At 46.8% G+C, this 15653-nt stretch overlaps 1 protein-coding gene across 2 annotated transcripts in view; it reads left to right on the top strand.

The window, feature by feature from the left end:
- The first annotated feature begins 10 nt into the window (after positions 1–10).
- TBC1D1 (TBC1 domain family member 1) overlaps positions 11–15653 on the top strand; it is a 192564-nt gene continuing 176921 nt past the window's right edge. Inside the window, exons 1-2 of one of the 2 annotated variants that reach the window (XM_084799507.1) lie at positions 11–1005; positions 14694–15213. In XM_084799507.1, coding sequence (XP_084655633.1) covers positions 14797–15213 — 417 coding nt within the window. In that variant the 5' untranslated portion in view covers positions 11–1005; positions 14694–14796. The remainder of the gene's footprint in view (positions 1006–14693; positions 15214–15653) is intronic. The other variant, XM_084799508.1, reaches the window with a different exon arrangement.

Below are 15653 nucleotides of genomic sequence, written 5' to 3'. Positions count from 1 at the left end.
CTTCAGCCCGGGTGTTTTCCAGAGTCCCTGATTTTCCTGCGTAGTGTGCCAGCGTCTCATCCTGCTTTGGTGCCGGGTTTCCTCCTTCCTGTCACTCGACCCCAGTGCAAGAAGGATGATGCGGGGGAGGGCTGGTGGCTGGGTGGCCTGCGTGTGTGCTGCGCAGCGATCTCCCGTGCGTTTTGGAGGAGTGCAGGCAGAGAAGCTGGGTTCCTGCGGAGCGCGGGCTTCCTTACCACCTGCTGAGAGCCTCTCAGGCCAAAGCTGCCACGGGCAAAGCAATCTGCTATAAATAGGCCATCAAGAACACGGTGTGTGACCACACATCCCGCCGTAAGGGCCATAATCACTTGTGAGCACGCGGGGAATACTCTGGGCCAGGACTTCGCGCTGAGGCTGGATGGGGCGGCGATCTGTGCACCTTCCGGAGCTCTCGTGGGGTGGCGCCTGGTGGCCCCTGGGCGGGTTGAGGATGGACTGCTGGGGAGCAAGGGGAGGGAGGCCGCGGAGGACCCGCACTGCAGCAGCTGTTGCTTGCCTGTGACTCGCCAGTCTGGCTTGATCCACCCGGCCAGAGTCTTGAGGTGCGGAAGGGAAGGGAAGGCATCGAGCCCTGTTCTTGGCTCCCGGGGGACCCACTAGGGAGATCCCCGGCTGCTGTCCCCCGTCCCCGCCCCTACCTCCTCCACGCTCGCCGAGCTGGGGAGGAGGAAACGCGAGCCGCGCGCAGACACCTCCTCCTCCTCCTCCTCCTCGGCTGCCGTCGCCCCGGGCGGCCACATTCGCGGTGCCTGTTGCTGCAAGCCGCCTCGGGACCCGCCGTTTTCTTCATCCGGCAAGAGAAGCGGAGACTGTCGAACGGTCCCCACTCAAGCACCTGGGAACCGCAAGAGCATAGCCCGCTGAGGACCATGGACGCCCCGCCCGCCCAGGCCATCTTCAGGGTTCCCGGGAGCACCTGTGCTCCCCGCCTCAGCCCTGAACTCTGAACGCGCCACCTCACTGGTAGGTTCTACCACCTTGGGTCCGTAGGGTACCGTGCAGCCCTCCACCTCCAGCAAGCTCCTGAGCTCCCTTGTTGCGGAGAAGGCGCTGTCCCACCACCCAAGGGCGTTGCTGCGGAGTCTGTAAGGGTGCGCTGTTGGGGGAGGGGGAGGAGGAAGGATTTCAGTGCCACCTTGTTGTCCCCTACTTGGAGGGAACTGAAACCTTGATGCTTACTGCTCTGAGACTAGTGTGCTTAGGCAGGCTTCTCCCCTGCTCCTCTTCCTCGCATCTCCCGCCTCCCCCCTCCCTCCCGCCAAATATCACCAGGGCGAGAGTGCTTGTCAGGCAGCCAACTTGGGAGGAGAGGGGTCAGAGTGACCCCAGGCAACCCTTTGAAAAGTTCTGGGTACTTAGCAGTGGCAACTTTGGCAGCGTCTCGGTGCACACAACATTTCTTTCTATGGGCACATCCTGTCCTGGTCATTTTGAAACCCGGCTTAATTGTCTTCTAGCCGCTTCCGGATTGCTACGTGACTCCTTCCAACTTCACAGCTTGCGCTTTTCCCCTTTTCTAAAAGATGGGTCGTTTTGTTTGAAATCCACCTAGGTGCGGTGTTCCCGGTTGTGATTTTATTTTAAATGGCCTGTTCTCCGGAAGTTGCTTAAAAAGGAAAAGAAATTGAAAGTGATGATTGTTCCTCTCAGCAAACAGTTCCATCTTCTCCGGTACCCTGGTATCGATGGGCTGGCATTCACTTCACACATCTCTCAGTTTTCCTCTTAGGTGACTGGAAGAGTCCTTGCATTAGTAGAATATAACATTGAAAGGGACTTTTTGAAGGACATGATTTAAAATGGGTCACACCCAAGAAACTCAGCTCTCTGTACAAGTCTGAACTTCTAGACTTTTTCTGCATTACACCTACGCTGATAAAAAGAGATGCAAAGTGGAATTTCTGAGGGTTGGAGAATGGCCACACTTGAGCTTTATTGTTTGTGGAGCCTGCTCAAGGGGCGGGGGTGGGGGTGGGGGATCGGAGAAGGAAAGGAAACTTGTACCCAGAGGTAGGAATGCACCTTGCAGCCACTTTTCAGTCTCGCTGGCTACCAGTGTTCTGTGCTGCCCTTGGCTTGGTTTTTGTTTGTTTGTTTGTTTGTTTGTTTGTTTAACTCTTAGCATTCTGAGGACTCTGCTTGCACTTGCGCAGAACCAGTTCCTTTCTGGGAACCTTGAGGACTTTGTTTAGGAATCAGGAGGTTCATAGAAAAGTGTGTGAGCAGGTGTTACAACTGTTAGAAACTGGGATGCCGGGCCTCCAATATGCCTGTTTTTTAAATGTGTTTATACCTACCAAGTTATAGGGACCAGCACTCTGGTTTTTCTGTAAGCAACCATTCATGTGCCATGAGCTGGTGGATGGCAGGTGCAGCAGTGAGTTAGGAGGTGTCCCATAAAATGCTGCATGTATTAGCCTATGACCAAGAGCAATAAAGGGACCAATTATAATTCAACGGACAGCCTAGAATCAGTAAGGGACCATTACAAGGGATGCATTTTTGTGTGTGGATTTGCTCAGTCATTTACAAACCAGCAGAAAAAAAGTTATAAAAAGCATTGCTGTAGTTGTGACTTATTAATACCACGGGAGAGTTTTGCAGTGGCCTCCCTGCCACAGTGTACCCTGGTCTGTCCCACGGAGAGCTCAAGGGTCCCTTGATAACCCTTCTAACGTATACTTTGTAACATCTACTTTGTCCCAGTGTTTGAAGACATTTGGAGCTGAGAGGCTGGAGGAACACTTGCCTGGCCCCCTTCCCTTCACTATCTACCCTTTGTAATCTCTGATCCTGCTTCCCCAGATGACAGCCTGGACCAAGAAGGCCATGGCCATCATCAGAGCCACCAAGTGTTGGAGGGAGCTACTTTGTAGCCCATTATTTCCTAGGATGGGCCCCTGGAGGAGGCTACCCGCTGCCCCTCCCCCAACAGCTATTTGATTGAGTAAGGGGCCACAAAGACAGCAAAGGTGCTTGGGGAATACTGTTTTTAAATTGTTTCTGTTTTATCACAGCAAATTATGGTAACTCCCAGAAGCACCCCACCACAGCCTTTCTCCATAGGTCCCAGTGCCCAGAGTTTTTATATTCTCAAGAAAACTTAAAATATGTATATGCTCATGTAGGGACCAGCGTGCATGTCTGTGTGTGTGTGTGCGTGTGTGTGTCCCTGTTACTTTGCCTTGCCCTTTCTGTATCTGCTTTACTTGCCCTTCTCAGGTTTAATGACTGAGGTAATCCCAGTGCTTGGTCCGTCTCCCAGCCATGTCAGCCCGTTCTGTTCTTGGACATTGAACTTGGAGAAGCATAATCTGTTCATTAAAATGACCGAAAGGCTCCAGAAACCAGAGTGTGTGAGATACGCATCCTACGAGCAATGAAATGGATCTGTCTTCAGAGCTGCTCCTATGAGAGCTATTTTGCTGTCTCTGTGCCCCTTTCTTCCCTTTCAGCCCTATATTTCTTTCTTTTTTCCTTTAAATATTTATTTATTTATATGAACGCCTGTCTGCATGTACTCCTGAAAGTTAGTGGAGGGCATCAGATCATATTATAGATGGTTGTGAGCCACCGTGTGGTTGCTGGGAATTGAACTCAGGTCCTCTGGAAGAGCAGCCAGTGCTCTTAACCTCTGAGCCATCTCTCCAGCTCCCTCAAGCATATATTCCCCCCCCCCCTTTTTTTTCTTTTTTCTTTTTCTCTTGTTTTGTTTTTCAAGACAGGGTTTCTCTATGTAGCCTTGGTTGTCCTGGACTCACTTTGTAGATCAGAGTGGCCTCAAACTCACAGCAATCCACCTGCCTCTGCCTCCTGAGTGCTGGGATTAAAAATGTGCACCATCACACCCTGCTCATTATTCATTTTTTTAACAGGGTGGTAAATGCCTATAATTTCAAATACTATAGAAGCCAAGGCAGGAGGATGAGAGTTGGAAGCCAGCCTAGTTAATTAAGCAACATTCTGCCTTAAAATGAAAATGAAAAGGGTCCTGGAGATATAGCTCAGTGTTGGAGAAGGTCCTGGGTTCAATTCCCACTACAAAACTACATGATAACAAAACTAATATTTTATGTAATAAATGAATCTATACTTCCCAAGTAAGAGAATCTTTATGAGATTGTCAGAATTTATGAATATATACATGCAGAGTGCTTAAAACATGCCTGAGACCTGATTGAAATTATTACCACTATTATTGGGTTTTGTGTGTGTGTGTGTGTGTGTGTGTGTGTGTGTGTGTGTTTTGTGTGTATGTGTGTGTTTTTTTTTTTTTTTTGGTTTTGGTTTTGGTTTTGGTTTCTCGAGACAGAGTTTCTCTGTGTAGCCTTGGCTGTCCTGGACTCACTTTGTAGACCAGGCTGGCCTCGAACTCACAGCGATCCACCTGCCTCAGCCTCCCAAGTACTGGGATTAAAGGCATGCACCCCCACTGCCGGCTTTACTTTACATTTTATTCTTACATTAAGCTTGGATTTCTAAAGCCATGGAAAATTTATATAGAACAACAGAGCTACCCCAACTAGAAAGATGTTTGAGGGGGGTAATGATACTGTTAGAGAGGAGGAGTTTGTGCAGACAGGTCCGGATTCAAGTCTTGCCTTCACCGTTTATCAGTAAGGTAACCCTGCCTGTGAAATGGGAAGATGAAGCCAACCTATCTCAGCTGTGGGAGGCAGAAGGGCATCTGCACCAAATGTCCTAGAAGAAGGGGTTCCAGGCGTTCCTCCAGCACTGGAGAGTAAGCGCGAACCCAAGAGCCGAAAGATCCAGGTTCTCACCCTGATTTTGTACTTAAGCATTCGACCTTAGGCAAGGACCCTCCCCGTGTCTTCTCTCACTCGCCTATGGTTGCCGTGGGTTAAGTCAGTTAATAGATAGCCAGCACTGTTTTGCGTGGACTGCTGTTGCTACTCAACACAGCCACGCAGGAGGGAGGGTTACTCATAAACCCCCGAGGACCACCTAGGATGTCTGTCCTCCAACCCTTTATCCTGTATAACAAAATCTAAGAGACTACAAGAAGTGGCAGTGTCGTGCTACAGGACTGGCTGGAGTTAGCTCTGACGTATGCAAGAAGCCATTCTAAAATGTCATCACTTGACATGTCAAATTAGAGAGGCACACCCCAGCACTGGGCCCTCACGATGATGAAAAGATGAGGACCACTGCCTTCCGGAACTCCGTGTCTACTGTTGCAAAGATCATCCTTACCCAATCACTGCCCGGGCTGGCAGAGGAAGACGGGACAGCCATGGTCTTAGGCAGTGGTCCTACTGTAGGAGATTGGAGGACAGGGATGCAGTATAATTGCCCACTTGATTAAAGCATTGATTTGTAGGAAGAGAGTGGCCATCTGGAAACTCCCTGCTTCTTCTGCGGTCCCCCAACAGCTAATGGGTGTAGCTGTTTCCTATTGGTTGGAAACCAGAGGCTCCTACCTTTTTTTTCTGTCTTTTTCTCTCTGTCTTAATCTGTGTGTGTATGTGTGTGTGTGTGTGTGTGTGTGTGTGTGTGTGTGTGTTACTATAATTAAATACTTGAGTACCTGAGGCTGGAAAGTTTGTTTTTCAAGATGGCTTTGTTTGTTTGTTTGTTTGTTTTGTTTTTCAAGACAGGGTTTCCCTATCTAGCCTTGGCTGTCCTGGACTTGCTTTGTAGACCAAGCTGACCTCGAACTCACAGCAATCCACCTGCCTCTGCCTCTGAGTGCTGAGATTAAAGGCATGCCTGTGGCTGGATACTTTTTTAAAGTAGGAGAAGTCTATTTAGCTTACAATTCTCGTGAGGAGACCCAAATGCCCTATGTGGTGGCTAGTTTTTGTCAACTTGACGCAAACTAAGAGTCATGCAGAAAGAGGGACTTTTGGTTCAGGAACCATCAGTTGGCCGTGGGCATATGGAACATTTTTTTTAGTTGCTGATTGATATGGGAGGGCCCAGACCACTGTGGATAGAGCTGCCCCTACAAGGGTGGTTCTGGGTTGTATAATTAAAGCAAGCTGAGCATGCCATCGCTGATGGACTGTAATGTTGAAGTATGAGCCAAATAACCCCTTTCCCCCCCCTCCCCCCCCCCCCCGCCGTGTTGCTTCTGGTCAGTGTTTTATCACAGCAACAGAAACCAAAGTAGGATGGCAAGGAACAGACACATAATAAAGTCACCCTGACTGCGATACAACATGGTGGCTACCGTCACCAGGCAGAGGCATGTGTGAGAACCAGAAGTCATGGGTCAAGAGGGAAAGGGGGAAAAAGGGGAAGAGCCAGACTCCTTTGTGTTAAACCCCCCTTTTGTGAGAACCAATATGTTCTTGCAGAAATAACCCATTACAGGAGAGGAGTATTGGTCTCTTCTTGAGGGCGGCCATGATTCAGTCACATGACACTAGGCCCTACCTTTTAAAAATGTCATTGCTTGCCAGGCGTGATGGTGCATGCCTTTAATCCCAGTACTCAGGAGGCAGAGGCAGGTGGATCCCTATGAGTTTGAGGCTAGCCTGGTCTAAAAAGTGAGTCCAAGACAGCCAAGATAACATAGAGAAACCCTGTCTCAGAAAAAAAATTTTTTTCTTTTTCATCACTTTTTAACACCATCACTTTGAGTACCAGTCTTTCAGAAGATGGCCCTAGGGCATCCACTCAAACAACATTGCCCAAGTCTCCTTCTGCCAGCAATGGAGAAAGTGACAGCAGAAGCTGCCCAGGATAGCTATTGGAAAGTTCTTCCCTACCTTCTGTGGTTTGCTGGGATGGGGTGATGCGGAGCTGGGGAGAGAGAGGGCTCCCACAGCTCGGCTTCTCTTGTTCTCAGCCTCCATGCGTTCCCCCCACACTTTTGTTCCTAAATCGAAGACGGAAGCAGCTTTGTATCCTTACACAATGTGGAGGACATTTGGTATTCTGCATTATGGAAATTGCAGTCACCAGATTTTTTAGACACAGAAGAAACTTGGAGATGATCTTATTTTATTCTCCTGTAAGAATAAACTTCAGATTCGGAGAAGTTAAGTAACTTGCTTTTTCAACTTTCCTCTTGAAAATGTTCTCTCCTTGGGGGGAAGTTGAGGTTCTTTCCAGCTTGTGGATGGGCGTCAGGGACTTGGACTGTCCCAAATCTGTCACTAAATTTAGACAAGCCATTTCTCCAGAAGCTAGTCGTTTCGCTTCATGTATGAGGGAAATTCCTTATTGGCTTAGAAGGAGCTGGCTCTCTTTAAAGTTTTATGGTGCTAAGTGCATGCTTTCAGGGATAGCAGATCCCATTAACAAGGTCATCAGAAGGGTTCTAGGAAAAGCATGCTCTTGTGTTTGAGTATGCTTAAAGGTCATTTGAGAGGGTCAGGCTTATACATACATGACTTGACTAATAAGGGCCTAAGCACAACCCCACTGGAATAACAGATCATGAGGTTTACTGTCATGGCTATAAGACAGAGGAGACCTCAGAATAGGTAGTTCTCTCGGTAGTTTAAAATGCAAAGGGAGCCGGGCGTGGTGGCACACGCCTTTAATCCCAGCACTCTGGAGGCGGAGACAGGTGGACAGCCAAGGCTATACAGAGAAACCCTGTCTCGGAAAACAAACAACAACAACAACAAAAATCCCCTGAAATGCAAAGGGTTCTCTCCTGATAGTGATGTGACTTGGGATGATAGGTCTGAAAACAATGCGGTGATTTGCTAATATTAAGGGATATTTCATGAAACTTTTGACTGAAGAGCAATATGATCATTAACCTAGTCTAAGTTATCCTGAGTCTCACTGCATTAGTTAGTTACTTTTCTTTTTGCTTTGACACAAGACCAAGCGGAAGCAACTGAAGAGGGAATATGTCAGATTGGATCATAATCTCAAGAAATACCAGGTCATCATGGTGGCCAGAGTTGGCCAGCCTGTGTTGCTGGCACTGAGGGGAGGAAAGGCGCCGGCCTGTGCTGCCGGAAGTGTGGTGAGGCTCCTTACATCGTGACAGATCGGGAAACATGGGCTGAAACGGGAGGTGGATATAACCTCAGTGTCCTGTCCCCCAGCAGCTAAGCCACACATCCCAAAGGTCACAACAACTTCCCCAAACCACTCGCTGGGAGCCACGTGCTCAGAACAGGAGCCGGGTCATAACCAAACCATAGCACTTACGTTAGAATCATCAGAACTACCCCAGAACCATTGTGTGTGATGCTGAGCTTCAGTTTGTTTCTTCGGCTAAGCAGGGTGAAGGTCTAACTGCTTGTACAGACACATGGGGATCCCCACGGCTGGCCGAAAAGCGAGGTGCTTGAAGCATTCAAATACTTTTGCCAAAAAAAAAAAAAAAAAAAAAAAGACAGAACTAATCAGATGACTGATCACCAAGTGACTGGAATGACGAGAGAAAGCAGAGAGCAGTTTTGTCATGCCTGTTGCCGCCTGATTTATACGTGCGCTGCCCAAAATAATTGACAGAGCTCAGGGCTGTCCTTTGTGCTAACTCTGGAGTTTCTTTAAACACGTCTTGGGATTAGCAGCTGTCAACGGTTGGAGCTTAAAGCAGGTTCAGTTACTGGACTGGACGTCAAGCCAGGCTTTTAATGCCACTTTCACCTGTGACGGGGGAGACACTATTATCCGCTGGATTGTATGAATGTTAAGGCTTTCTATTACCATGAGTGGCTGTACATTTGAGGAAAGGAAGGAGGGACTCCCAGTTTCATAAAATATATTCAGGCACTAAATAATGTACTGCTTTATTGTTGGAGGCTTGACTACTTAAAATGAAAAAAAAAAAAAATATATATATATCATAGCACTGCAGCTTGAGAGATACCTCAGTAAAAGGTATACTGTTCTTCAAGTAGGCCTGAGTTTGGTTCCCAGCACCCACTTTGGGTAGCTTACAGCTGCCTGTAACTCCAGCTCCAGAGAGATCTGATGCCTTTGACCTCCAGGGGTCCCTACATCCATGTGGACACATGCACACACATATACATAGCTAAAAATAATCTTTAAAAATTAGTTCTACACTATGTACAAAATACATCATTTTACTTTTAGACTATATGCATATAAATATGTATGTACATAAAATATGGGAAAAGAGTAAAGAACAGACTTCATTTCTGTCTTAGAAAAGGTTTAAAATTTGAATACTTATTTTTTTTTCTAACCCCAAACATTAACAGTTTGTGAAGCTTACAATCCCGTGGAAGGATGCCTATTCAGACTCTTAAAATAAGTATGATGACGAGGCTCAGAGTGCAATGATGAAAAGGGCAGGCTGCTGGTGGCTCTGACTTACCTAGGAAGCAAGAGGCCGTGGTTGCTTCAGCAGCACTGTAAATATTTGCCTGGAATCAAGGGGTGAGGGCAGGGATGGCTGGGAGATGGTTCTTCTCTGTGGGTCTCTTCTGTTTCTGCACATGGCATGAGCAGGGACACCGAATGCCTTTATTCTGAGCTACACTTCTCCCCACATTCCTGCTGTAAACATCTATGGTTGATAGAAACAGTGACTTCCTCTGGTGCAAGGTGGATGTATCGTCCCCATAGCACGGTCAGGTTCCCTAAGGCCACCTTCTTCTACTCTGATTCCCTGTGACAGGTGTCATCTGGCCCGGGGAAGATGAGAAATTGGCAGCAATGCCCACCCTGGCCGTTGCTGTTGGTCCTTTGCCTTCCATGCAGGAATCTCTTTTCTCCTCTCAGCAGCCGAACTGTGAAGGCTGACTTGTCAGCTTCAAGGAAGGAAAACTCTCAGTCCCCTTATGTGGGGGGCTGTGACTAGTTCTCTATCTTAAGAGCCCAAGAGTGTGTGGGACAGGACACTAGGGAGATTATAAGGCTGAGGATTCCAAGAACACGTTCAAGTGTGGAGCGCATGCGGTGTGGTGACTGACAGAATAGCGGAAGAGTTCCCTAGGAGAGGGAAAGGTCAGATATATTTATATGGAGGAGGCAGGACTGATGGGACTCCGGAGGAATCTCAGAGACTTTGACCAGCACTGTCGGATCCATCCAGAATGCTGCCAGAAGATCCATGTGGTAAAAGCTTGATCTTTAGGGAAGCCACCATTGGGAGATGATGGGACAGTTAAGAGGTGCGCCTTATGGGAGGTCTTCTGGTTATTCAAGATGGTGCTCTAGTGTGGGGTGCACACCTGTAATCCCAGCACTCGGGAGGCAAAGGTAGGAGAATCGCTGTGAGTTCGAGGCCAGCCTGGTCTACAAATCGAGTCAAGGACAGTCAAGACACAGAGAAAGCCAAACAACAACAACAACCAAATTAATTAACTAAGTAACTGTGCCCTTGAAGGAGATGGTGGGACCCCAGGCCCTTTCTCTTCCTCTCTTTTGTTTGTGTGAACTAAGTGGCGTAGCTCTGCCACACCTTCCTGCCAGAATGACCTCACTCACTTAAAAGGAACAGCACAGGCAGCCCTGTCACCGTCTGAAGATCTGCAGCCGTAAGCCAAAGCAACTCTTTCCTCGGTCCAAGTTGGTTGTCTCAGGTGTTCCCTATAGGAATGGGAAGCAGAGGACAGAGTAAACATGACCAGTGATGCTGCTGGCTGGGACGCAGGAGGAGGAGTTCTGAGAAGGAGGGAGGCAAGACTGAGTTAGCTGCAAAACAACTACATGCAGGCTGAGGTGCTAGTCATCTGGGAGGATGAAATAGAAATATGAATGGCAGCTGGGCGTGGTGGCACACGCCTTTAATCCCAGCACTTGGGAGGCAGAGGCCAAGGCAGGCAGATTGCTGTGAGTTCAAGGCCAGCCTGGTCTACAAAGTGAGTCCAGGACAGTCAAGGCTACACAGAGAAACCCTGTCTCCAAAAACAAAACAAAACAACTTAAAAAAAAAAAGAAAAAGAAAGAAAGAAAGAAAGAAAGAAAGAAGGGGGAAAAAGAAATATGAACAGCTGATCTGGAACTCAGAAAAGAGTCTATGAGAAAAATACTTGGCAGTTGTGTGTGTGTGTGTGTGTGTGTGTGTGTGTGTGTGTGTGTGTGTGTGATCAGCTCATTTTTGGAGGTAGTAGTCAAGAGGATGGCCTCTGGGACCAGATGCAAACTCTTCCATGTAACTTTGTGACAAGCTGTCCAAGGTCTTTGGTCTGCAGGTATTAAATATGCGCCATATAACATACATGATGTAAGATTTATTGTAGAAGCAGCAGAGTGAAGGAAGGGGGAGGGGCAGGCACCCCAGAGGGCAGAGACAGACAGATACAGAGAGACAGAGTAAGAGAGAAAGAGGCAAAGAGAGAGACTAGGTGGCAGGTTGGACCTTTTATAGTCTGGCACACACCTGGTGGCAGATGATGTCAGAAGTTGCTAAGCAACCTAGAGGCAGCCACTTATATGCCAACACCAGGTTCGTAAGAGCTGCCTCTGGACAACACACATAGAGCGTGTAACATTCACAGTAATGTGAGTATTTGAATGTGTTTGTTAGCACCAAAAGATAATATTGTCCAAAGAAAAAGCAGGTGGAATAAGGGGAGAGAATGGGGACCTTCAAAGAATCTGAGCACAAGTGCCCAGCAGATAAGCCAGGAGCCAGAAGAGCTCCAGGGGAGGTGTGCAAAGGCTGTGGAGATCACTCACGTAAGCACTTGCCATGCAGGTGTGAGGACCAGAGGCACAATCACTGGAACCCTCATACACGCTGGAAGGACATGGCAGCGGCCTGTCATTACAGCCTGGGAAGGCAGAGAGCAGATCCCCCCCAGCAAGCTGGCTATGGAAACTAGCTATACCGGGAAGCTCTGGGCTTGATTGAGAGACCCTGCCTAATCGAGTAAGCTGGAACAATGCTGGGAGACGACAGCCAACATCAACAGTTGTCCTCTACGTACACTTCCACCCACCTACATCCACGGACACACATGCTTTGATGCATGCGGGCAGTTTCAGTGGCTCTCTGGTGCAGATGAGGACTCCAAAGCAGAAACAGATGAGCAACAGGGAGAGAAGGCAGCAAGAAGAAAATATCTGGGAGAAATTTGTGTGAGAAAAATGGAAAGGAAAACTTGAGTCTGCGAGTGGTCCAAAGTCAAGGAGAAAATACTCTTTCTTCTCTTCCTTCTTTGTCATCAGCCTCCTTTTTAGCATAGAAGATAATTCTCTCTCTTTCTCTCTTTTTAAAGATTTATTTATTTATTATTATGTATACAATATTCTGCTTGCATGTATACCTGCAGGCCAGAAGAGGGCACCATATCTCCCTGTAGATGGTTGTGAGCCACCATGTAGTTGCTGGGAATTGAACTCAGGACCTTTGGAAGAGCAGCCAGTGCTCTTAACCTCTGAGCCATCTCTCCAGCCCTGAAGATAATTCTCTCATGGGTTAAGATACCCCTGAGGCCCTACTCTGTGTCATACTCAGGGCCAGGTAGTTTAAAATATCCTTGAAGAGGCCCTACTATGTGTCAGGTGGTGGGTACTCTAGAGGGAGTCATGGAGAATGAAGGCTGGGTCAGGGTCAGGGTGAATCGAGCTTGAGGTACTATTGGCAGCAAAACTTTGCACAAAAGTGTTTTGCCATCCTTTGGGATAAGCTTTAAAATACACCAGAGGTAGTTGCTGATGGTGGAGAAAGGAATTTAATCGGGAGAGTTTGAGTGCAGAAAAAGAACGTTGATATCTATTGTGTCTTAGTCACTGCTGTGAAGAGACACCATGACCACAGCAACTCTTACAAAGGACACCATTTAATTGGGGCTGGTGTACACTTTAGATGTTTAATCCATTACCCTTATTGCAGTAAACATGGTGGCATGCAGGTGCTTTGGGAGCCGCATATCAGATATTTACATTATGATTTACAATAGTAGCAAAGTTAGTTATGAAGTAGCAGTGACATAATTTTATGGTTGGGGATCACCACAGCATGAGGGACTGTATTAAAGGCTCGTGACATTGGGAAGGTTGAGAACCACAGCTATAGATGGACTCAGGGAGGGTCCTTCAAAGTTTGAGGTGGGGAGACCCTCCTTTGCACAGCCCATTTCCATGTCCTTGGGAATGCCTCAGTTTCTTCCTGCCTCCTTTCTTTCTCCTAATGCTAGTACTTACTATTTATATTAAAATATCATAATATACTCCAACTCTTGGGGCTATAGAGATGGCTCACAGGATAAGAACACTTCCTGCTCTTACAGAGGACCTGGTTTGCTTCCATGCACCACCATGGAGGTTTACCTGTAACTCCAATACTGGGGCATCTAGTGACCTCTTCTAGCCTCCTAGGTCACCAGGCACTCAACATGACACACAAGCATACATGCAGGCAAAACATTCATATACATTTAAACCAACCAAACAAAACAAAACACAAAAAAATATCTCCCAAACGCAACAAACAAACAAAAACTCAAAATCCTCTAGCTCTGCTTCAAATAAATAAATAAAGTTAAATAAAATAAGATTTGATCAGTAAACCTCGAACCCCTACCCAGACTAGCCGATGGACAGAACATTCTCCACTGTTGAGTGGAGAAGGAGATCTGACGTTCACACAAACTCCGGTGCCCCATATTTGAACATGTCCCTTGGATGGAGACGCCTGGGGGCACTCAGAGGAAAGATAATAGGTCACCAAGGAGAGACTTGATACCCTATGAGCATATACAGGGGGAGGAGGTCCCCCTCAGACACAGACATAGGGGAGGGGAGTAGGGGGGAAGTGGGAGGAAGGGAGGAATGGGAGGATACAAGGGATGGGCTAACAACTGAAATGTAATATGAATAAATTAATAATAAAAAAAGGAAAAAAAGATTTTATTATAGCCTGGGGCTATGGCTCGCTGGTAGAACAGTACTAGCCAAGAATGAGTGAGGCTCTGGCTTTTTGTTTTAAAAGTAAATTTGATAGAATCGTAAATGATTAAGTCAACTGTTGAAAATCTGGTTCAATAAACTTTGAAGAAGGATGGTTGATTTTTTTTTTTCCTCATAAGATTCCCTTTCTGGGGGAAATTACTTCTACTGAATTTTATTATCTTAGAGAAATTCCCTGGAATAATTTTAAAGTAATCCAGCAGGGTGTGTAACTGCCAGAGCAGTCTCATATTCTCCTGTGATATATATAAAACACATATACATATATATGATACATATATGATATATACATATACATGTATGTATATATATGATTTCTTTATTTTATGTGTGACTGTTTTTGCTTGCATGTGTATCTGTGCACGGTGCATGTGCTTAGTACCCGCAAAGATCAGAAGGAAGTGTCAGATCCCCGGGAAGTAGAGTTACAGATGGCTGAGAACCAACACACAATATACAGGTGCTGGGAACTGAGGCCAGGTCCTCTGTAAGCAACAAGTGGTCCTAACCTCAGAGCCATCTCTCCAGCCTCCCGCCCCCACCTACCCTGCTTTCTTTTCTCCCCTGACACTCTGAGGCTCATATTTTCCAACAGATTCCCAGTAGGGTCTTTATGTCCCTCAATGAGTGTGACAGTTCCACCATTTCTAGGCTTTTATGTGTAATACAATTTCAGGAAATCTCATTCTAGGCAGGGTTTATTTGAACAAATATCCATTTCTTCTTGCATCTCAGTTTCGGGCTGTTAAATTCTGGAATAATAACTCTGCAAGTAGCTATTGCTGTGACTTCATTAAATTCTAATGCCCTGTTTTTTTTCCCTCTCCCAGGATTCTGCCCCCAGAAGCATGTGAAATAGATTACTTCATTTAAAGTAAGGAAATAGTAGCACGGTTTCCTGGCAGTTTCCTGGCTCTCCAGACCTTTTCCAGGATGGATGCAATCACGTTCACAGCAAGGAAGCATCCATTCCCTACCGAGGTCTCCGTGGACTTCGGCTTGCAGCTGGTGGGCTCCTTGCCTGTGCATGCTCTTACCACTATGCCCATGCTGCCATGGGTGGTTGCCGAGGTACGGAGACACAGCAGCCAGTGCTCCAAACAGGAGCCTGGCATCAAGCAAGTCCGCCTTTGGGTTTCTCCCTCCGGGCTGAAATGTGAACCTGACCTGAGGAAAAGTCAGCAATGGGATCCACTCAACTATTGCAGCATCTTTGAGTGCAAGCCTCAGCGCGTTCACAAGCTGATCCACAACAGCCACGACCCAAGTTATTTTGCTTGTCTCATTAAGGAGAATGCTGCCCACAGCCAGAGCCTCTGCTATGTGTTCAAAGCGGACGATCAAACAAAAGTAAGTTGAGGTGGGGATCAAAAGAGAAGGTGGCTGCAGAGTTTGTATGGAACCTGGGTCTGATGCTTCTTTCAAGTGTATTGGAGTAATGAGAAAATGCTATATATATATTGTTTGACAGAAATTGGGATTTATGGGAAGAGTTTGTTCAAGGATATTGGTAACATATATTTAAAATGATAAGCTTTGGGTTTAAAAATCCAGCAGAAAAACCTGCCTAGAATTATAAATAAGAGCTGAATTGTCAGGATTCATATTCCTTAAGACTTTTGTTTTAAAGTTTCAGTGTCTCTCAAGTTGCAGTGTGCATGTGAGCCATAGGTCATGGGGGTTAAAGTAAAGAAAAAGAATCATGACTCAATACTTAGTGGTCCCCAAAACTGTGTTTCCCACCAGTGGCCAGGTGAAGGCTTGGCTGTCCCATTTCAAACTGCATTTTG

This window comes from Acomys minous (assembly GCF_964271855.1).
Source record: "Acomys minous genome assembly, chromosome: 10".
Lineage (NCBI taxonomy): Eukaryota > Metazoa > Chordata > Mammalia > Rodentia > Muridae > Acomys > Acomys minous.
This window is presented reverse-complemented; position numbering and strand designations above follow the sequence as displayed.